Source organism: Jaculus jaculus, chromosome 1 (assembly GCF_020740685.1).
Source record: "Jaculus jaculus isolate mJacJac1 chromosome 1, mJacJac1.mat.Y.cur, whole genome shotgun sequence".
NCBI classification, from domain to species: domain Eukaryota; kingdom Metazoa; phylum Chordata; class Mammalia; order Rodentia; family Dipodidae; genus Jaculus; species Jaculus jaculus.
This window is the reverse complement of record NC_059102.1, coordinates 24,680,028-24,704,037: the sequence shown is the minus strand read 5'-3', so window position 1 is coordinate 24,704,037 and position 24,010 is coordinate 24,680,028. Positions and strand designations below refer to the sequence as shown.

At 45.8% G+C, this 24,010-nt stretch overlaps 1 protein-coding gene across 5 annotated transcripts in view; it reads right to left on the bottom strand.

Annotated features, from left to right (window-relative positions):
• The window catches only part of Xpnpep1 (X-prolyl aminopeptidase 1), a 61,558-nt gene that overhangs the window by 21,335 nt on the left and 16,213 nt on the right, over window positions 1–24,010 (bottom strand). For 2 of the 5 annotated variants that reach the window (XM_045141468.1, XM_004659359.3), the window contains 5 exons: window positions 23,353–23,477; window positions 6,769–6,832; window positions 5,526–5,630; window positions 3,913–4,005; window positions 3,469–3,612 (listed from right to left, as the gene is read on the bottom strand). In XM_045141468.1, coding sequence (XP_044997403.1) covers window positions 3,469–3,612; window positions 3,913–4,005; window positions 5,526–5,630; window positions 6,769–6,832; window positions 23,353–23,469 — 523 coding nt within the window. In that variant the 5' untranslated portion in view covers window positions 23,470–23,477. Of the gene's footprint in view, window positions 1–3,468; window positions 3,613–3,912; window positions 4,006–5,525; window positions 5,631–6,768; window positions 6,833–23,352; window positions 23,519–24,010 lie in introns of all 5 variants that reach the window. The other 3 variants (XM_045141466.1, XM_045141467.1, XM_045141469.1) reach the window with 2 other exon arrangements.

The following is a 24,010-nucleotide window of genomic DNA, read 5'->3' as shown; positions in this document are numbered from 1 at the left end:
ACCTGTAAATAAGGTAGAAACTTTTTTAAAAAGCATTTTTATTTATGAGAGTGTATGAGTGTGGGCACGCCAGGGCCTCTTGCATGAACTCCAGACATGTGCACCAACTTTGTGCACCTGACTTACATGGATCTTGGGGAACTGAACTCCAACCAGCAGGTTTTGCAAACAAGCACCTTTACCCACTGAGCCATCCCCAATCCAAGATAGGAAACTCTATGATACACCCAGCACCCAACAGTGTACTGTCCACCACAGGTGTAACTACTTGAGAAACAAAAACTTTACCAGCAGTATGTGTTTTCTCCTCCCCAACAGAACAGTCCAGAGGCTTTGCTTCAGCCAAAAAGCAATCAAACCATGCCAATGGAAAATACTGACCTGACCCTGGGCCACTCCGCACACCCATCCTCCCCAGCGTGCTGTACCCTCCAATGAGCGTGTCACACAAACAAACAAGCCAGGGGCTGCCCCACAACCAAGGGCTGCTTTGAAGATCAGCCCGGGGAATGCTTCTCAAAACTTGGCCCAGAGTCTGAGCTATAATGCTTTCTTCCCAGGACCCCTCTGGGCAATCTGCCTACATTCCAGGCATCCCCCACCCGCCTCCCCATTTCTATAGCAAGGCTCCCTCCTCGGTAACCCCACCTTGCAGTTCTCTCCCTCTATCCTTCAGTGTTTTCATAAAGCCATGCATTCGTCCCCAACAAGTGGTTCACAGAACATGCCCAATCATCACACTCAGCATAGGCCAAGGAAACACCCACACTCAAGCTTCTCAAGCAGAAGGTGCAGGCAGAGGGTGAGGCCTGGAAGGCAAATCGACCAGAGCTAACCTAAGGACAGGAAAAACACCCACAGCTCTTTCCAGTATCACACAGTGGGGATAGCAGCCAAGGGGTAGTGCAGCCGGGCGTGGTGGCGCACGCCTTCAATCCCAGCACTTGGGAGGCAGAGGTAGGAGGATCACCGTGAGTTCGAGGCCACCCTGAGACTACATAGTGAATTCCAGGTTAACCTGGTGTGGTTTGATTCAGGTGTCCCCCCACAAACTTAGGTGTTCTGAATGCTAGGTTCCCACCTGATATAGATTTAGGAATTAATATCTTCTGGAAGCAGTGTATTGTTGGGGGCGGACTTAAGGGTATTACAGCCAGTTCCCTCTTGCCAGTGTTTGGCACACTTTCCTATTGCTATTGTCCACTTTGTGTTGGGAGGGAGTGATGTCCACCCTCTGCTCATGGCATCATTTTCTCCTGCCATCATGGAGCTTCCCCTTGAGTCTATAAGCCAAAATAAACCCTTTTTTAATACAAGCTGCTCTTATTCGAATGTTTTCTGCCAGCAATGCAAACCTGACTGCAACTGTAAAGTTGATACCGAAAGTGGAGTTGCTGCTAGACACCTGACTGTGTGGCTTTGGCCTCTTAGAGCTGATTTTCAAGAGGAATGTGGAAGGATTTGAAACCTTGGCCTAAGAGACGCCTTGCAGTGCTGTAAATACAGCTTGATAGATTATTCTGGTCAGAGTTCAAAGACTTGAAATGCAGTAACAACTAAGGACTGTGAGGTTTGGCTTATGAGGGTGAGAAAGAGCTTTCCTTGGACTGGGCTAGCAGTTTGTGTAAGAAGCTTGCTCTTATGCCCATGTCCTGAGAAGTTGTGCAGGGTTGCTTTGCGTAGAAATGAATTGGTGTGAGCAGAGGCATATGACACAGAAAAAAAAAAAATCTTTGGGTGAACTGCTGCCTGTTCAGCTGCAAATGAGAGATTACAACCTTTGAGACTGGGCCAGCTGACCTTCACTGGGGCAACAGGAAGAATGTAGACTCTTTTCAAAGGGCCTGAATCCTGAAGGAGTATCCTGTTCTTCAAAGTCTGCTTTATTCCCCCACCCCCCGGATTAACAAACTGGCACCCTACCTGATATTGTAGAGTATAAGAAATGCAGGAAAGAGAGGGTCATTGAATTTGCAACACGGTCTTATGTTCTGGAAATGGCCATGGGCAGTGTGAAGCAGGTTTGCTGGATGACCGCATGGAGACCCAATGGAGCCATGAGGATGAACCATGGATTATACTGGAGACCCAGTGGAGATGCCGGGACCACAAGATGGCTTCTAAGGAGAGCTGCCAGCCCCAGAGGAAGTTTTCCAGAACTGTGGCTAGCCTAGTTGGAGGGGTACAATTGGAACTCCAGAAACTTGTGGCTGGTTAGAATTATCAGATTTGAAGATTTGTCACTCGCTAGAGTTGTTGGACTTGGAACTACAGAGTTTGATGTTTGCCCTGTTTAAATCTTATATTGAGTATTTCTTTGCTATGCCCAGTGCCATCTTTTGCAGTGTGTTTATTCTGTACCATTATGGGTTTTGGGGGAACTTTTTGGTATTATGGCTCAGTTAAAAGACCTTGGATTATGGGGTTATTTGAACATCATTAGGGTTGATAAAAAAAATATGGGGACTTCTAAAGTTGGACTGAATACACTGGATTTTATATCATGTATGGTTATCAGTTTATGGGGTACAGGGGAGGAATGTGGTGGTTTGATTCAGGTGTCCCCCATAAACTTAGATGTTCTGAACACTAGGTTCCCAGCTGATGGAGATCTGGGAATTAACACCTCCTGGAGGCAGTGTAATGTCAGGGACTATCTTATGGATATTATAACCAGTTTCCCCTTGCCAGTGTTTGGCATACTCTCCTGTTGCTATTGTCCACCTTGTGTTGGCAGTGGATGATGTCCACCTCTCTTCTCATGCCATCATTTTCCCCTACCATCATGGAGCTTCCCCTCGAGCCTGTAAGCCAAAATAAACACTTTTTTCCCAAAAGCTGGTATGGTAGGGTGATTTCTACCAGCAATGCAAACCTGACTGCAACACCTGGGCTTGAGTGAAACCTTACCTTTAAAAAAACAAAAACATTTAAAAAAAGGAAAAAAAAATAATTAATTAATTAATTAATTTTAAAAAACCTCAGTTCTCTTACCAATACCTAAAAAGCTACCCACAAGAGTTTTGCAAAAATAAACTAAGCCCAGGCCAGGGTGATGTCTCAGTAATTAACGGCACTTGCCTGCAAAGCCTGTGGGGCCAGGTTTGATTCCCCAGTACCCAAAGCCAGTGGCATATGCACCTATGAGTTTAATTAGTGTGCCCATACTCCCCCCACCCCGTCCTACACACACACATGCCCATACAACTACTTTAAAAATATTTAAATAATTTAAAAATCAAATTAAACCAAAGGAAGCAGCAAACAAGAAGCAACAGTGGGAATCAATACATCCCTGCTTTTGCAAAACGGCCGCTGTGCCAAGGTGGTGAGGCACAGCAGTCCTGTCAACTCAGATCAGGTACAAACAGTGCATTCAGCCCACCCCATGACAGCACGGTCCTTGGTAAAGACCTTCTGTGAGATGCTGGCAGGCCGGGGACCCGGGGGCCAGCGCATGACTCTGACCTGTATAATCCAGGCCCAGTGTGAGAAGAGGCTTGCAGGGTCGCTCAGGCCGGTCTGTCCAGATTTTGTCAACAAGGTTCTCCTTCACAGGTACAAGGTGATGGCCGGCACTTCGCAAAACCTTGGCCATCTTCTTCCAGTAATCTGAAGAGACACATGTGCCAACCATGAACTGAATACCCATTTCATCTGAGGCAAAGAGCAGGGCCTTGGCCAGGCCCTTTCTGAAAGACTCTCCAGTCCAGTGCCAGGCATGCCAGGTGAGGAACTCTACCTCCATGGCCGTCCTTGCCTCTGGACCAGGCCTGTCCTCCTCACCTTGCCCTCTTTCGTGACATAACAAGTCACTCTGAGCCCCCATCCCTCCAACCAAACAAGGAGGATGTAGAAGAAGAGTCTAGAAGCCACCTCCTTACCAAGACTGCAAGGGACCAAGTCACTCACCTGTGGGAATGATCAGTGGGTCCACACCCACCCTGGATCCTTCGGGAAGCACACTCACCAGCCAGTCCTCCTGGGTGGGTGTGTCCTTTAGGCCTGGGAGGGAAGAACGGGTAGAAACTCCTGGAACAACGCAACCCGCCAACCCCACGACAGCAGGTTCTTTAAGGACCTGCAATAAGATGTGCTGGCAAGACTTGGAAACTTCTGAGCCTCCTAGAATCCTGGAAAGCTACAGAAAAGGGAAGCAGGAGATGGGGTACAAGGGAAGCACAAGCAAAGGCTGAGGAAAAAAAGGGGGAAAAGCATGGCTGCTATCTGCTGGCTGGTTAAAAAAAAAGTCATCTAGATCCCTGTTGCATGGTTACATGGTGTCATCACAAAAACCCCTCTCCGTTGGTCACCTGTAGACTATGCAGATAGTGATACGGTGAAGGCAGGGAGCTGGGGCTCAGAGCCTCCCTCATGTCACATGCCAGGGAAGAGGACAACATCATACCAGTAACAACTCCCTCACCTACGAGGCCAAGATTACAGACGAAAAGCTCCCTGCTCCCAGGCAGCCTCTGGGCAGAGGGCTGAGCCTAAGCCTTAACCACAAAGAACTCTTTCTAAAGAGGGGCACTCAGAACAGGCACACTACCAAGCTTCCCAACCCTAGGAGCTGACAGCCCTTCTTCTTTCTACAAGACAGGTCACAGGACACTAAACAAGCTTCAAAAAGAGCTGAAATTGTTTTTATTGCCCAGTTTGTTTTTAATCAAGCTAGTACCTATCCAGCCAACATCTTTGGAATATACACTGTCTTTAAGCCAAGCAACAACCTGGTAAAATACATGTATATTTACAGTACAAGCTCACATATTTTAAAACAGTACTTATCCGTACTACTTTTCTCTGTTGACAACTGATATAACCACAGAGCCACAGAGGGGAAGTTCAAAGGCTCATAAAGAAATAAGCTCGTGATTCCCAGCTCTGAAAAACTGCCGGCAGGCTGGCATGGAGTTTTATTTTGCTATTTGATTCTTTCCTATTTTTTTTTTTTTAACAAACCACTAAACAAGCCACTTTATTGACAAAGCTTTTCTTGGGCCCTGGTACAACTTCTGCAGGATGAAGTCACATCATTTCCTAGCAGACAGATCTTTGGCAAAACCATGGGGCTGAGTCACTCCCGGACCAATGCAACCTTCCAGACTGGAGCAGTCCTGAGCAAAGACAGGTTAAGGACAGACAGTAACACGAGAAGGGACTAGGGAGAAAAGAAGCCATCCTCCGCTGCAGCTAACATGAATGCACTTTACAGGCAGCCAGCATTCACCCCTCTACTGCTCTGACCTTTCATGGTACTAATGGACCCGTCAACCCAAGGTCATGGGCCACAGAGCGAGAGAGAGAAATAAGCTCTCAGTTTCCTCTTAGCAAAACGAATACCCTCTAAAAGTGAACTACAATTCTATGTATACAGCAGCATACCATTTCCTTGGTTCTGTTTGGATTCTTGAGGGCATGTAAAATAATATCAGAAGGTAAAGATCCAAGAACTCTATGGGATTCCACCAGCCCTGCCCAGATCAGTAGAGTCAGGTGGGTCAGGTTATGCCTCTACACACCCATCTTCATGAGCGTCCAGTTGCTATCCATCTGTTTGGCAGCCTGGAGAAAGTAGCGCCCATCGGTCCACATGGCCGCGTGCTCCTCAGTGATGATGGCCGTGCCTGGAATAGAGCAGCAAAGAAGAGAAAGGTTTCTAATCAACACACAGAAGCTACACAAAGTAGCAGGAGGCAGATCAGAAAAGTGGGGTCAGAGGGGCCCTAGACTCAGAGTTACCTCCAGGTAAGAGACCCAGCTCTGGGTCAAGTTCTGAAGGAAGCAGCCATGCGGCCCAAGCTACGGGAACACTGGTCTCTGCCAAAAAGAACCCGTATACGTGCACAGCCTGAGTAAAGGCTAACAGAAGACTGTGAGCCTGTGGGCACAGTGGCAAGAGTGCTGGGCTGCAGTCATAGGTCCCAGACAAACCTCTTGGGCACCCATAGGAGCAGCTTCCCCCTTCCCAGAGACAGCAGCAGATCCTATGGAGTGTCCACGGACTCAGCAGTCACCAGCAGGGAGGTTTTCGTCCCCTCTCCACCCTCCCACAAAATGAGCACACCTCTTCTTCCCCTCACTTCCCACAGGCCTGGCAGACCTTGCTGCTTCCAGCAGTTATCAGCCAAAACCAACCCATATATGCCAATCAACACAAGTACTTATGCCAAAGGAAGCAGGGGTGAACCAAGAGGCACAAGTGGGGGCTCCTACCTCCTCCAGAATGCCTAATGGATGGGAACCTGCAAGCAAAACCACTCAAAAATTCAAGGGTGTAACAGTTTTGGAAAAGTTAGGGCAAGACACCAACGTTACCACTTGTTACCTAACCCACCAGTAAAGACTCCAAAAGTCATGGACTTGGAGAACTCGAAGGACCAGCAGGGTGGACAGGGGCTCTGTAGTGCCAGTGAGGTCGCAATTCTTGTTGCCAGTACTACTTAAACAGGCATGTTCTGTTTAATTAATACTAGTTTCTATATTATGTTAAAGTGAACAACAAAAAGCTCAAAATTGTTTTAAAAGTTGTTGTGGGGTTTTTGTTTTTAATTTTGAAAGCAAAGGACTGGAGAAGAGCAGAAGATCTAACAGCTGACACTCGTCAGCTGAGAGACGGGGCGTTCTGGACACACTCAATGGGGACTATTTGGTTTGCAATTTCTTTCTGGTTCTCTATCACAGGCTGAAAGTCAGTCCAGTTGTTTTGGGGAAGGGAACAAAGATGTGGCAAGGACAAAGAGAGAAGTTAAGTTGTTAACTCACCAGCAGAACCATCAAATCCAGAGACAAAGGCCCGCCGACAGTCACAAGGAGCGATATATTCACTCTGGAAAACAAACACAAGTTGGATCTCAGTCAGCCAGGCTCTGTGCTAGGCCCAATGGGGACTACAGAAGTAGGGGAGTTCTTGGCTCAAAATCCCACTAACAAGGCAAGCTGAACAGTAAAAAAACAAATTAGGGCCAGAGAGATGGCTTAGTGGTTAAGGCATTTGCCTGCAAAACCACAGGACCTCAGTTCAATTCCCCAGGACCCATATAAGCCAGATGCACAAGATGGCACATGAATCTAGAGTTTGTTTACAGTGGCTGGAGGGCCCTGGCATGCCCTTTCTCTCCCTCCCTCCCTCCCTCTCTCTCTCTCTCTCTCTCTCTCTCTCTCTCTCTCTCTCTCTTTTTCCCTTCCTCTCTCAAATAAATAAATAAAATATTAAAAATAAATAAATAAATTAGCCAGACATGATGATGCCTATTTATAATCCCAGTACTCCCTTGGGAGGCTAAGGCTGGAAGATCTGAAATTCTAAGCAAACCTAGACTATACAGCAAGATCCTGTCAATCTGTCTAAAAATTAAAAAAAAATAAAAAGAAGACTGGGAAGACTCTCAGTGGATAAAGCTCTTGCTATATGAGTTCAAATCCCCAGACCTCATGTAAAGAAACTGGACATGTAATGTAGAGAGGTGGCTTGATAGTTAAAAGCATTTCCAGCTTAAACATGAGGGTCACTTCATGAGAAGCTTCAGATGGCAGTGACCTTGGGATGACTCAGAAGGCACCATGGTGCTGAGATGTGGCAGAGGAGAGTGCTCAGCACTGAAATATCTCTATCACACCTTCCAAGGCTCAGGGTCCATTGCAGAAAAAGTGGTAGAAAGAATGTAAGAGCCAAAGGAAGGATAGGACTCCTTACAACATGCTCCTCCAAGCACAAAATGGCCTGGATATCCATGACCTCACAGCGCCTGACATTACCTACAAGACCATCATAATATGAAGAAAAGATCGTGGCATTAAAATAAAAGAGAGACTGATTGAGAGAAAGAGGGGATATGATGGAGAGTGGAATTTCAAAGGGGAAAGTGGGGGGAGGGAGGGAATTACCATGGGATATTGTTTACAATCATGGAAGTTGTCAATTTAAAAAAAAAAAAAAGCTGGGTATGGCCACACATGTCTGTAACCCTAGTTCACAGGAGGAGGAAGAATATGGGATCACTAGAGCTCACTGATGGCCAGCAGCTCCAGGTTGAGGGAAAAATCACATCTCAAGAAAAGAAGATACCTGATATTTTCCTCTGGCTTCTACACACATGAAGTAAACACATCTGCACATACAAGTATCATACATCACACCATGCACTCACTGTACATATACTACACACACATACACAGAGAGAGAGAGAAAGAGAGAGAGAAAACAAAAGCTGGGCACTAGTGGGACGGTGTCTATAGCCCAAGCATAACTACAGCAACATGGGCGGTGTTGACAAGACACTTACCAGCTAACCTGGCAACACAGCGGTGAACCACAGACCCTGCCTCACACGAGGTGGAAGGTAAACATCAGCACCCAAGGTTGTCCTCTGACACACCCACAGTAGCATGCGCATACACACGCACGCGTGCGCACACACACACCCAAACATATACCACAGAAGATGTCTAGTAAGGGTGCTGAGAGGTATCCCTTTTAGCCTCCACATCCTCACTGGGGGAAGCAAACAAAAAGAGAAATTGCTCCTTCCTCAACGAGATCTTACTCAAAAACAAAATGGTAGCTTTCCCTCTCCCTTGCCTCTGACATTTGGGCATCTGTCATTTTTCTGAAAAGTAGAGCTGCATTTCTGTTTTAAGTGCCAACAATTCTCAAATGTCAGTCTCTTTAGACATTAGCTTTTCTGAACTTCCTGTCTGCATTCCCTCAAAGGGAGCATCACACTCTCTCCTACCCTGGCCCTGTCCAATGAAGGGAAACACTTCCTCCAAACCAGGGGGCTTCAGCTGAAGAAAATACTACCTCCAAAACCGGCCCTTTACACTGAGAATCCTCTGTCCTCTGAGTGGAAAAGAGGTTCTCCTGGAAAGGGGGACACCATGTACAACTTCTAGTAATGGCTAGAGAAGCTGAGGCTAAGTAACTTGCCCAAACAAGGTAGCAGAGGCAAGATCTGAATGGGGCAGTCAGCTCTAGAACCTTGACTCTGCCCTATGCCGGACAGCTCCCATACAAGATCTTGTCTTCAGGAGTCTAGGATATGACCAATAGCAAGTGAGAAAGTTCAAGAAAAAAAACATTAAGTAACATGCCTGATGACCAGCTGACCATGAGCCAGAATCCGAGGCTAGCTCTGCTTGCACCCAGTGCTGCTTCTCCTCCAGTCAGCAGGTTTTGGCTAAGCCCAAGGATCCAGGCAAAGCAAAGAATGCTAGGCCAGGCATGGCGACACACACCCTAAATCCCACTGAGAAAGGACAGAGGGCATTCTGGGTTACATGATAAGGTCCAGAGGGAGGGAGGCAGAGAGGCATGGAGTGAAAGAGGGGAGAACTTGGGGTGGGGAATGGGGCTGCTGGCCAAAGCCCAAGATGTTTGAGACAGTGATTTGGAAAAAAGGTGCCAGTTTCACTCCTACTGAAAAGGAGAGCTGCCCTCTCCACAGCAGCTGCCATCTGCCCCTGCAGAGCCAGCTGAGAGAACTGAAGTAGAAGAGTTGAGACCAACCTGCCCTCCAGCCCAGACCTTGCATGTGTCCTGAAGCAAGACCCCAAGCCTCTCTCAGCTTCAGGTCTTCATCTAAGATGAGTCATTTCCCACTACTAAATGCAATAGCAAGCATGGCTCTCATCCTCAAAATATAAAGAACAGTTAACAGATAGTCCTAAGAAAGAAAGAAGAATGGCCCTTAGCATTGTTTATGAAATACAGGAAAAATACAGGGATTCTTCCCCCCCCCCACCCCCATGTAGGGTCTCATTCTAGCTCAAGCTGACCTGGATCACTATGTAGTCTCAGGGTGGCCTTGAACTCATGACAATCCTCCTACCTCTGCCTCCCAAGTGCTGGGATTAAAAGCATGTAACACCACACCCAGCTAACCCAGAGATTTTTGAGTAGAAGACTTTTAAAAACAATATCCCAGTAACCCAGGAAATTAAACAATCTCTCATGAAGCTAAAGGGCTTTTGCACAGACAAACACAGATTGCCCACAGAATGGAAGAAACCATGACAGAGTCCTAGTATCCAAAATCTACAAAGAACTCAAAGAACTAAACAATATTAAAAAAAAAAAAATCAAACAACCCACTCAGAAAATGGAGTGGAGGGCTGGAGAGATGGCTTAGCGGTTAAGCGCTTGCCTGTGAAGCCTAAGGACCCCAGTTTGAGGCTTGGTTCCCCAGGTCCCACGTTAGCCAGATGCACAAGGGGGCGCACGCATCTGGAGTTCGTTTGCAGAGGCTGGAAGCCCTGGCGCGCCCATTCCCTCTCTCTCCCTCTGTCTTTCTGTGTCTGTCGCTCTCAAATAAATAAAATTTTAAAAAAATTTTTTAAAAAATGGAGTGGAGAACTAAATAGTAGGAGGAAGAAATACAAATGGCCAACACACACTTAGAAAATATTCAATATCCCTAGCCATCAGGGAAATGCAATTTAAAACAATTATGAGATTCCACCTTACTCCAGCAGGGATGGCAATAACTTTAAAAATCAAACTATGACAAATGTTGGCAAGGATGTGGGGGAAGAGGAACCCTCATTCTGTGATGGTAGGAATGCAAACTTATACAACCATAATGGAAAGCAATTTGTAGATTCCTGAAAAAGATGAATATAGAGCTACCAACAGATCCAGTTATCCCCTTGCTCGGCATTTACCCTAAAAGCTCCAAGCTTCACACCTGCGGTGATTTGAATGGATGTCCCCCAATTAATTCAGGAGTTTATTGAAGCTTGTAACTTAGATCTCCAGCTGCCTGGCTGGAGGAGGTGCCACTGTGGGTGAATCATAAGATCCAGACCCAACGTGTATTTGGAGGCATATCTGTTTCCATCAAAAAAAAAATCAGAATGCTTGAGCTCTGCCATGATGGAGTTCCTGGAGTGTGCTTGCTTGTGTGTTGAAGGTTTTTCTCTCTGTGTGGACCTGTGAAAGTAGGCAAGCTTCTACCACTATGGAACTTCCCCTCTAACTCTAGACTTCAATAAATCCCTTCCTCCATAATTATGCCTGGCATGGAAGTTCATCCCAGCAATGTGAGGCTGACTACAACAGAACTGGTACCAGGAGTGGAGTGTTACTGAGATGACTCTGGCCATGTGGATTTTGGTCTTTTGGAACTTGTGTTAGAGGAATGGGAAACTTGGTGCTCGCAACTGAAGACACCTTCTAGAGCAGTAAGCCAAGTATTATGGACTATTCTGATAAGAGTTTCAAAATGCTAAGTGTTGAGAGAATTGTTTTTGGAGGCTTGGCTTATGAACTTTCTAAGGGGAAGGAAAGACTGCAGACAACTTTGTTGGAACTGAGCTGCTGGCATAAGAGCTGGCTGCATTCTGCAGCTCAGGCCCAGAGAGTTTGATCAAGGTTAAGTTTGTAAAGGACTGATGTGCTTGGCTAAAGATATAGGACTGAGAGATTTAAGATTTAAAACTGGAGAAACTCAAACAAGTTTAAAATTCACTGGCACATAGACTGGTTTTAGGTTACTAAAGCCACTTATGTCAAATACTTTAGCATTTGGAAGGAAGATGGCCCAAGTACTTTACATTGAAACAATAGAAAGGATGCCTGAGGGAGACTGAATAGCAGGAATGCACTGTTTTGAAAGGAGATCTGAAAAGAGGGAATCTGGTCTTCCAAGTCATGATTTATTTTGTTCCTGAATTAAGAACAGGGCTGTCCTGCACACCTGGTTTTGGAAGCATGAAAAATGCTTGGAGTGGGTCATAAAGTATACATGGTTACAGGAGCTGCTGCCAAGATGTGGGCATATAGACAGAGTATGATAACCTTGATGATGAGGCTGGCAAAGCCATTGGAAGACGGACCGTGGTTTGGATGGAGATCCAAAGATGTTTTAGATATACCAGGACTGTGCAAGGGCTACCATGAAGCTCTGCTGGCTCAGCATGAAAGTTTTCCCTGGCTAGTCAACCCCACTTGAGGTGCAGAATTGAAAAATCCATACACTGTCAGTCACTGGTTATGATCTGACTTGAACTGCAGATTTGATGTTTGCTTAATGGTTGTTGAGTTTACATTGGTTCAGTCTCTCTTTGTTATGCCTTATAGCAGTTGGAAATGTTTACTCTATGCCTTTATTTGTTGAAAGTATGTAACCAATTTTGATTTTACAGGACTCACAGTTAAATCTCAGATGAGTCTTAGGACTTTGGAACTATCTTAAGTTGGTAAAGACTATAGGGACCTTTGAATATGGACTGAACACAACAGACAACGTGAGATGGTTATGAATCTATTGGGGTGCAGGGGTGCAATGTGGTCATTTGAATGGATGTCTCCCAATTGATTTATTAGTTATTAAAGCTTGTAACTTATATCTCTAGCCACCTGGCTGGTGGAGGTGTCACTATGGATGTAACCCCAGGGTGTGTTTAGAGACAGATCTGTTTCCAGCAAAAAAGATATTCAGAATGCTTGAGCATTCCTGGAGTGTGTTTGCTTGTGTGTTGGTGGAGGTTTTTCTGTCTGTGTGGACCTGTGATAGTGGGCTAGTTTCTTCTGCCATTATGGAACTTCTCCTCTAATTATAAGCATCAATAAATCTTTATAACTGTGCCTGGTTTAGAAGTTCATCCCAGCAACGTGAGGCTGACTGGAACAACATCCATCTAGGCAGCCCCCACAAGGTTTACCTAGTTCCCCCACCAGAAAGGCAAGGGATGAATTTCTTCAAAGGAAGGTGGAATTAACAACAGATGGGTATGTTTTGTTTGGGCTCTGGACAAGGTCTAGGGCAAGAACCAGACATGATCTAAGTGGTCAAAATGCCAGAAAGACATCGCTGAGCGAGGCTGGCCTCACCTCCACACTGAAAGGAGCGAGGACAGACAAGCACTGGGTCCTGGCCTATGCTTTTTCCAGCTATAAAGCTGGCAAAGCCCAGGGACATTCTTCCAAAGTGCAAAGGGACAAAATAAGCACACTGCGCAAAGTTTTTTCACCCACATTTCCCTATGCATCTCTCCTAACGGGACTCAGGCAGAGCCACCATCACCTCCACCTGAACCACTGCTCATGTGAGCCTCTCTTCACACGTTTAGCAGGTTAGCATCTTAGAACTCCTCAGCGGCTTCCTATCACAAACCAAATCCAAACCCTGGCCCAGCCTCCAAGTCACCTCCTGATCTCCTGGTGTCCTCTGGAAACTCCCCTCTTACCTTCCCACTCCCAGTGTTTCAACCACCATGGCCTCCTTTCTGCTCTCACCCATATCCTGAACTCACTGCTGTCTCACATCCTCCTCTCCCTTCCTAGGTCCTTCTCACAACTGCATCCTAGATCAAAAGGTACCTTCACAGCAAGACCCGCCTGAACTGCCTCAAGAGCACAGCCATCTAGCCACTCTCAGCTTTGGATAGAACATTCACTGGAATTTTCTCCTTAGTGAACACATTACACTTCTAGTGTATTATTCCTCCAATGACCCCAGAAAGTAACCCCTTTAGATCAGGGTGTTTTTTTCTTTTAACTTGTTTGTGAGAGGGAAGGAGAAGAGAGAGAATGAGAATGAATATGAATATGGATGAACATGGTAGGGCCTCTAGCCACTGCAAACAAAATCCAGATACATGTGCCACTTTGTACACCTGGCTTTACATGGGTACTGGGCATTCGAACCTGGGCCTGCAGGCTTTGCAAACAAGTGCCTTAATCACTAAACCATCTTTCTCTCCAGTCCCTTTGGACAGCACAAGGAACAGGCTGTGGGTCCCCAACCAACATTTGCAAAATAAATGAAAAGAAGAACAGACCTTCCTCCTCTGCCCAAGGAGCCTTAACCCATCTCCAGGAAGATGGAGGAAACGGCCAGGAGTCAGGGAACAAAGGTCACCCCAGGAGCTGAAAAGCAGATCTTCCCTACAGCTTCCAGAAGTAACAGTCCTGCTGGTCCACTACAGCCTTCAGATCTCTACAACTATGACTTGTCAGAGCAGTGACAAGGAATTAGTGACAGCGGAAAGATTTGAAGGAATTAGAACTGAGACTTCAAACTCAACTGCTTCAGAGCACAGACAGGAGTCTAGAACAGTCCAGCAAGGTGTAGGTCTCGTTTCCACAAAGAGAAGCTCTGAATCTGACTCCTGTCATGATGGGGTGCAGGACACAGGATGCCAACATTATTTTAGGAGAAGCTAGAAATGCATGTGTTCGTGTGAAACCACTCAATTTTAAATGTTGGCATCTAACTCAAGATAATCAAAACACCCAGAGCACACCTATAAAAAAAGTCTAGGGCTGAAGAGATGGCTTAGTGGTTAAGGCATTTGCCTGTAAAGCCAAAGAACCCAGCTTGGATTCCCCAGGACCCATATAAGCCAGATGCACAAGGTGGCAAAGGCCTTGGCTTGCCCATTCTCTCTCTCTCCCTCCCCCCCCTACCTACATACATACATACATACATACATACATACATACATACATATATATATACATACATATATATATATATATTTCAAATAAAGAAAAAAAATATTTTTTTTTAAATCGACTCTCTTGCACAGAGCACAGAGCTTTCTGGCCCACTCCAGCATTCAGAGTCTTCCCACTTCTGTGCATTATGCAAGACCATCCACATGGGCATTTATCCAGGCCCGACCTTGGGTGATGATAACAAAAAATATGGGTCTTATTAGCTGTCAGTGACAATAATTCACTTACTCTACTCCAATCCCATGGCTGGCCTGGGAGCTAAAGTTCAAGGAAGTCAATTACTTCCCCTGCAAGTACCACCCCTAAACATGGCAGATCCAAGAACTCAGGTCTGGCTCTTACAAGCCCTCTCCTTGTTATGATGCCAAGCACCCTCTTCTAAATTTTGCATTGTGTATGTAGTGTGTGTGCATGTATACATGCATATTCACATGCATATGTCTGTGTGTGGAGGCAGAGGCTGATATTGGGCATCTTGCTTGACCACGCTCCATCTTTTTTTGTTTGTCTGTTGTTTTTCGAGGTAGGGTCTTGCTCCAGTCAGTCTGACCTGGTATTCACTATATAGTCTCAGGGTGGCTTCGAACTCAAAGCAGTCCTCCTACCTCTGCCTGCTAAGTGCTGGGATTAAAGGCATGCACCACCACACTCAGCTTTTTCTTAGGTTTTCTTTTCTGGTTTTTTTTTTGTTGTTGTTTTTTACTCTTCATCTTATTAATTGAAACAGGGTCTCTTACTTAAAACCCAGAGCTTGCCTACAAGTATAGCTAGCCAGCTCACCCCAAGGATCCTATTCCTGCCTCCTGAGAACTAGGATTATAGGCATGCTGCCACAGCCACCCAACATTTACATGGGTGCTGGGGATATGAACTGTGGTCCTTCTGCTTTTGCAGCACACATTCTGTCCACTAAGCCATCTCCCCAGCCCCTCTTCTAATTTTGAATTGAGACTGTGTGCATCCAGTACAAACAGCGTCTAAACTGAAGAACAAGGACTGCAGAGCATGCCCCACACCCCTTGACTCTCAGCAACCAGCCAACTGACATCTCCTACAATCAGAGAAGTCAAACCTTTGTTCAAGCCTGGTTTTTGGCTTATTAGCTGGGTAGACCTTGGTCTCAACTTACTTATCTGTGAAATGGGAGACACTGATGCCCACAGTGGAGTGCTGGAGGTGGCATGGGTCAAGAGCACAAGCTCAGCACTGACAAAGTGCTGCATGTATGTCTCTGCACCAGGCAGTGTCCAGACTCTGCAGGAAACCTAACAAGCATCTTCTCATGAGCCACGTAATGCAGGCCTTCCATGAAACAACGCTAACCAAGGCACACAAAGTATGCCAAAGATGCTGTACACAAAGCTTGCTGCACTTTCATGTAGGCTCAAATCCACCTTCAGCCCATGAGGCCCATGCACAGAGTGTGACCTGGGCCACCATGGACAGCTAAGGAGAACGAACAGAGCAATGCAGAGAGAAACAAACGTGTGAGAAGGCCAGAAGCAAAGAGCAAAAGGCCTGGTGGGGCAGAGAAGGCAGGGGACACAGCCAGCCAATTACAGGATCAAGAATGCATAGCAGCAGCAGCAGAGACTTCTGGAAAGACCATATGAAGACACAGTCAAAGGCTTGCACTTTGTCCTACAAGTTCTAGAGAAACACTAAGGATGAGGATGGGGAACCCTCACCAGTGCTGGGCTTTAAGAGTCACACAGTCATACACAGTTAGAACAAGACAAGGAAACTAATGGCTACTTGATTTGTGGCTAAAGTTATAAAGTTATTAAGGCCCACACTGGAGGGACATTTTCCCCATCCCTGATCCTCCATTCCTATAAGCCACATGACTGACATGTGCCTCAAATAAACTAGATTCTCAACAAAACTGAAACTGATTGAATGGATGAACAGCTGTACACACACACACACACAAATACTAGAGGGTAGATTATGAACAAAGACACAAAGCTCTTTATATTTAAACACTAAAGTAATGTCCAGCCTCTGGGTTTCTTCTCTCCTAAATGGAACTGAGCCAAATAATGACAAGAAAACATATAGCTATCCAAAGATTCATGCTCCTACCTCACCCAACCAGAATGCCATTGACCAGACTCCTTTGCAGCTAGATGAAGTCATGTTTAGTTAATGCCAACAGAATGTGGATGAACACAGAATGACTGGGCCAATTAAAAAGGGGTCTTTCTGCCCATACATTTTCCAGATGGAAAGGTGGTACTTGACATGGAAAAAGCCTGGACCACTTTTCATCCCGGTAGAGGAAAGTCATCTGCCCCATACTACATGATGGGGATATAAGGCTTCATAGACCCAGACCACTGAAACTTAAGACATGTTACTTCCATGGGCACTGCTCTAATGAACTAGTGGTAAAATCACTCACCCAGCCCAGAAGAAGGTCTCAGGAAACAACACAAAACCAGAAGCTGACCCAGGATGTATATAGAAAAATTCAAAGAGTTTAGGAAAATCTGATTCATGGAATACCCACAGAGAGCCTACATAGGTAGGATCACCTTTGACAAAAAAATATAAACCCCCTTAGACTAAACCATGAGCAAAGCATGGACCTTCAGGATGGGAAAGATGAGGATCTAGGATTTCTAAAAGAAAGCTTGGAAAACAAACAATGATTGCTCTGGTCTAGAGGCAGAAATGTCCAAGAATCCCAGTGTCTGACTTAAACAGCACATGAATGCATCCAGATTACCAGGGCCAAAGTCCCCCCAGGCTCCAATTCATTAATACCACAACCCTTGTTCTGGTTTTAAAAAGAAGAAAGACTTAGAGTGGTGGAAGACTGAGAAGCAGACCACTGAAGAGCCAAGTACTTGCATAATCAAGCATTTGGGGCACATTTCTCTCTAGCAGGGAGCACGGTGTAGGAGTATTAGTGTTTTGGGAAGTACACAAAATATAGAACTCAAGATTCCCTTTCACTTCTCCAACACCCTCCCTTCCCACCCATAGAAGAAATTCCATCAACCTTGAACCAGGCTGGAATGTAACAGTTAGGAGCAAGCACGTAGAGAACAGAGCCTCTCTATTCCTGAGAAGGCTGCTGTGCAGGTCACAGACAAACAGCTCTCCCTCCCCGTTCTCAGTCCTGGCAAGGACCCAGAGCCCCACTTATCCCAACTACATGCCTCCTCTCCATAGGAACTGAAATAAGACAGCCATTTCCTTCTGCTGATGCTACTGCAAGTACCCTGGGCCACCCTTCCCACTCCCTCTCCCATGTGCCTGTCAGGTCCTCACTTAAAACAGTTTTGCCACTTCTCCTCCCTTCTTTCTGCTCTTCTCTGATCCTAAGGCCATTACCAAAATCCTGACCAGCTTTACCCAGGTTCTTCGCGCCAGTTCTGGCTGATGAACCTGTTTCTCAATTCCCAGTTTATCCAATATACATTAAACACTGCTCCCACTGGTCATGCCAGTCTCTGGTTTTAAGACCTTTAATGAGCCTGTACTAATAAAAACCTAAACTTGGGCTGGAGAGATGGCTTGGCAGTTAAGGTGCTTGCCTGTAAATCCTAAGAACTCATGTTTGAATCTCCAGGTCACACATAGCCAGACACAGTGATGCAAGCATGCAATGTCGCACATGCGCACAAGGGGGTAAACACATCTGGAGTTCACTCTTAGTGGCTGAAGGCCCTGGCACACCCATTCTCTCCCCCACCCTCTCTCTGAAAATAATAAAATGGGCTGGAGAGATGGCTTAGCAGTTAAGGCATTTGCCTGCAAAGCCAAAGGACCCAAGTTCAATTCCCCAGGACTCACGTAAGCCAGATGCACATGAAGCACATGCATCTGGAGTTCATTTGCAGTGGCTACAGGCCCTGGCATGCCCATTCTCTGTCTCTCTCTCTTCTCTGTCTCTCTCTCTCTCTCTGCTTGCAAATAAATAAATAAAATTTAAATAAATAATAAACCCCTAAACTCCTAACTTGAAGATCAAGGTCACCCATAACCAGACATGGGTGACAGATGACCTTGACCTACAAATGCAGGGTAGTCAGCTAAGCTCCAGCAATAGAAATGTTCATTAAAGATGATAAAAGAAGATCAGCAAAGGATGCTGAAGACGGATATACAGCAAGACAAGAATACAGTGGGTATGGTACATGCCACTGTAATCCCAAGAAACTCAAGGTTCAGAGGGTCAAGGCCAAAACCAGGCATGGTGGCACACGCCTTTAATCCCAGCACTCTGGAGGCAGAGATAGGAGGATCACCCTGATTACATAGTAAAGTCCAGGTCAGCCTGAGCTAGAGTGAGACCCTACCTCAAAAAAAAAAAAAAAAAAAGTTCAAGTCCAGCCTGGCTATCTATCTCAAAAAAAAAAAAAAAAGGAGTACATAGATAAAAGTTTTTGAAGTCTCAACAGCAACACTGTGAAAAGTAACAACTGACACATTCATTGCATGCTTGACTTTCTGTGTTTTTAGTCCATTCCTGGAAAGCACATCTGTCAGGAATTTAAGTATGCCCCCTCATCAAGGGGAAATCATGCAATCCTGATAGTCCAGGATCATTACTGAAGGAGAAACAGGAAAAGGTAGCTTCTTTCAAGCAGTTAGTCAGGGGCAGAAGCCCAAGGACGGAACCAGAAGATGTCACCCACCCCTGCTTTGGCAGAGCTAGAATTCAGTGTCTGATCCAGGCCTGTCCATGATGGCCACAGCCCCTTCTCCTGCTTCCCCAGTGTAGCACCCCACCCAGGTGAGCTAGCCTCTGGGTCAGCCCCTGAATCCACAAACCAATCAGGCCTCTACCTTACGTAACTGAGTCTGAGGACAGAATCCACCCTAATTAACTATATTGGGCTTGTCACATGCCAACCTTTCTCTCTTCCATTTTTGTGACTGGACTGACCTGTGATTCTTTCATCTGAATAACAGTATATAAGAGTCTCTCCCCTCTCCCAGCCTGGCTGGAGGAGGACAGACTTTTGTTACCTGTCTGAGTACTTCTCTGTTCATTCCTCAGATGTATTCTGTCTTCAGATACCTTTTTCACTTCGTTATATGTAATTTTCCTCTAAGCTCGAGGTACAGCGCGTGTGTAATAACTCTTGGCGTTCACTACTCATTTTCCAGATGCCTGAACTTCCCGGCTCCTGCTTTATGCTTTCACTGTCATTCCCTAAGCCTCCAACCCCTCACCACCTCATCTCCTGCCTCTCTTCCATGTGCAGGGACAGGGCTGATGCGTTTGTACTTTGCTCCCACATGAGTGTGTTTCTTCTAAGTCTTTTGGCATGGCCTTCTAGGTCCTGTCTTCCGTGTGTGTATATAACTGTTCTTGCCTTTCCCTAGGTACCAATTTTCTCTAAATAAACATCATAATTCATCACTTCTCCCTAAATAAAATCAGTAATTCATAATTTATCCTTCTCGGGTTTTATTTTTTCAATTCTTTAACATAGACAAGAACCCAAAAATTGGGGTTCATAAACTCTTCTTGAACTCCAAACTCGTGCATCTTTAGAAGATGAAGAGCTGAGTGGAACCTGCAACAGACCTTGTCCCTTGGCCGGCCTCACTGTCATTCCCAAAGAGACTGCATAAGGCCACACCTAACGTCGAAGACCGAAAAAATATATATATATATCTATAAAACTAAATAAGATCATGGATAAAATAGCTTTGTAATGACCAAAAAAAAACAAAAAAGCAGCCCATGAACAGCACACAAGATCACAATCAACTTGGATTAGCTTAGCTAATTTACAAGAATGTTCCCTACTAGTGAACATGCAGAAAGTACAGTCTATAGCCTTACCCCGGGCAAAAGAAAACTGAAAGTGAAACAGAGGACAAGATCTGTACACACCCTTAACCAGAAACCTTCAGTTTTCAACTCTGGGTATGCTCCAGGTCAAATCTTCCTGCACAAAAAGTAAAAAGGCCTCCCCTGGAGGTAAAGGTTCACAAGTACCGAAGAGCAAGTGAGCTGGGGGCAGCGGCGGAGCAGGAGGGTGGCTCGCACCTCACACCTGCCACTTCCTGGCGTACGCGCAATAACCTTCAGGACACTGTGCTATGTAAAAGAAGCCAGTCATAAAAGGCAAATATATGGGTGCTCGGGGTCCAGAAAAATCCTTGAACCCTCCAAACATAGGTTCATTTCTAATTTATTTTTTCCTGAGGCAAGCCCAACAGACTGGACTTCCTTTATATTATGTAAGAGAGAGAGTGTGTGAGAGAGAGAATGAGAATTGGTAAGGTCTCCAGCCACTGTGCGCAAATGCAACATTGCACACTTGCAAGGGGAGGGCAGGCTCTCTCTGATCACTTGGGAACTTCCAGCTGTGGGTGAGGTTTTCCCTTAGCTGGGCCTGGGCTCTTACACCTGCATGGGTTCTTTACGCCCCCCCCCCCCCCGCCAGCTCCCCACATGGCAGAAGCTCCTGAACTTCCTCTTTTCTTTCTTTCATGCTTTGTTCCAGGCCCTCCACGTAGAATCTCTAGCCACGTGGGTGCCTTTCCACGGCTCTATACTTCCCTCTATAAATACAATAGTTTAATAATTATCCTTCTTAGTCGTCTTTTTTATTCAATTCTTTGATTGAAAATTAGAGGATTTGGGGTGCAAGGACTTTTCTGGACCCTTAGCACCCTGTTACAGGCCTAGGTCTAGCCAAGAGAAAAATTCACCCACAGCTGGAAGTTCCCAAGTGGTCAGAGAGCTGTCCTCCCTTTGCAAGGTATAACCTTACAGTGGTGGGCTGTCTTCCGGCTCAGGTGAAGCAGAGCAGAGGGACAGCTGGTTGGTTAGGGCTGAGGGCTGTCTCAGGAAGAGGCGAGCCTGACACCTAGTTCTGGTGGGGGAACCTCACCAACCATAATGTTTAAAATATAGAAAAACAGGTCTAGGGAACTAGGCAAGAGATACAAAGTCAGATCATCTATGATTTCTAGCAAGTATAGACTTTCCTGCCTTTTTTTTTTTTTTTACTTTCAGGGACCCAGTCACCTTACCTGACTACTCCCTCAATATCAATTATATGCAATATTTAAAGCAAACTCTTAGAAACAGAAAGTAGAATGGTGGTTACCAGGGGTAGGTGAAAATAGGGAGCCATCCTTTAATGGGTACAGAGTTATAAGATAAAAAGATTCTAAGAGAGCTGTTGCTATATTTCTAACATCACAGTCCTGTACAGTATAAATGATTATGATGGTAAATTGCATGCCATATTTTTTAACCACCAATAAAATTTATTCTAACCCACTGAATGTATTTTCTGCAGAATATCTAACAAGGCACAACATGAATGTTGTAAAGTATGGTTTTATCAAAGTAAAGAGGTCAGCCAGAAAACACAGTTTGGGGAATCGTCGCTCAGTTTCGGTAACAGCTTTACCTACTACCCCCTCCATCATAGTAGACCCAATCATTCACTTGTTCCATATGACATCACCCACATAGAACCAAGTGGTTTACAGCAATCACATTCACACATGTAACTATGGATCTGGAGTTCATGGTTCAGTTATGCCAATACTTATCAGGTTTACACCATCTGCCTTGTGGCCTACCCTACTGGCCAAGAACAATATTCAGCAACAGCCAGCAGATAACTTCCCTCTCCCAGCTCTCCTCGGGGACACCGCACCCCTTTTCCAGCTACCCAACTCTTCTCAGGACCTGCTGCAAACCCCTCTCCCCTGCATGGTTCCAAACACCCTGGGGGAGATCCTGGAGGCAACCGCAAGGCACCACTGAAAGCCTAGCTCTTGTTGATGCGACACTTCTGCCTTTAAACTCTCACAAAGCATGTTCATTGCTCAAGGTGCCTCAGGGAAGTTTCTATCACCTGTAACTGAAGAATCCTAAAATACCAACTTCTCTCCCATGATGCCTTTTACTTCCCTGTGTTCCTGCCAGGGAAACTTATAACACTTGCAACTAAAAAAGAACTTGAAGCTTCCTGCTTCTCTGCTTTTGTTCCTATTAATCCTCCTACCTGGAACTCCTCTCCTCCTCTACCTGCACCTCTATTTATCCAGACTTTACCCCATCCTTCACTTTCTATTTCAAATGTGTCATCTCATGAATCTCTCCATCCCCCAACTCTTCCACCCTCAAACTTCCATAGCTCAGTCAGTGGTGCTGTTGCAAGTAAGTAAAGGCTGGGAAAAAATACATAATCAATATCTTCACAGAAGAAAAGCACTTTGTATACTGTTTGCTCTCCCACCAAACCATTAACCACAGTGAAGACAGGAAGCCAGCCTTAAATCCATCCTTATAGCCCTCAGTATGGGTACTCAGCCAGAGTAGGTCCTAGAATCTGTCCAGCTTCCTGCCCTTCAGCCCTGTCACGTAAGATCTGACTCTCCAGCCCCAAATCTCCCATTTGGACAGCTGGTGTTCTGCATGGGGAAGGGCACTTACTGAGCACTTCCGTCAGACCTAATGGCTAGGGGTGGCAGTTTTCAGAATCACCCCAACTACTGCTAAGGTGAAGCTCCATGAAGACCTTCACTTGAACTTTTAGCCACATTGGAGGGACAGCCCATCTGCATGAGCAGAAGACAAGCAGGGAAGAAAATCCTGCTAGGGGCAATACATGACTGAAGAAATGGGATGGGATGTATCAGCCGCAGGAAGGCCAGGGACTTCTGCCCCTTAATGTCCATTGGTTCTTCAATGGATTAGCTATAAGCACACAGCAAGACCAAACCCACAAGCATTCATTGAGACCCTACTGGACAAAGATCCCTATATCAAGCCCCAAAAGATGCACTCAGTTGTAGATTGTCAACTAGAATTCTCTAAACACATTAGAGCTGAGGGAAGGCTGAGAAGAAAGGAAGGCAATGAGACCTATCCTCAGCCCATCTCCATGTGGTACCTGGTGGGCATCTCCCGACGGGATGATATAGGCCTGGATCGGCTCAGTCACGTACTCGGAGTTCCTCATGGCTTGTCGCAGCTGCCGGAGCAACTCTGATGTCACCTTGGGAGCCATTCTGCCTTCTGCAACAACAGGAGAGTTTGTTCCACAATCAGCCTGGCCCCTGCAAGTCAATGACCAGCAGTTCACAGCAAGCCGTAGAGAAGGGCATCCTCCATATTCTGCATTTCCCAGCTGACCACCCACCACCAGAAACTCAAAGCAGCCAGAGACACTCATGTTTAGAGTTAAGTACCACTTTTTTTTTTTTCTGTTGTTTTGTTTTTGGAGGTAGGGTCTCACTCTAGCCCAGGCTGACTTGGAATTCACTCTGTAGTCTCAGGGTGGCCTCAAACTCAGCAATCCTCCTACCTCTGCCTCCCGAGTGCTGGGATTAAAGGTGTGAGCCACCACGCCCGGCTTCAGTACCACTTCTAAACAGTGATTATAGGGCAAGATTCGTCTCCAGATTGGTTAACTCTCTTCTAGAACTTTATGATCCTAAGCAGACAGCTAAATAGACATATGAAAATATAGGTGCCAGTATTCTTAAATATGGACCCATAGTTGAGCACCTGGCTGCAAGCCCTAGGTCCCGAGTTCAATGCCTAGTACC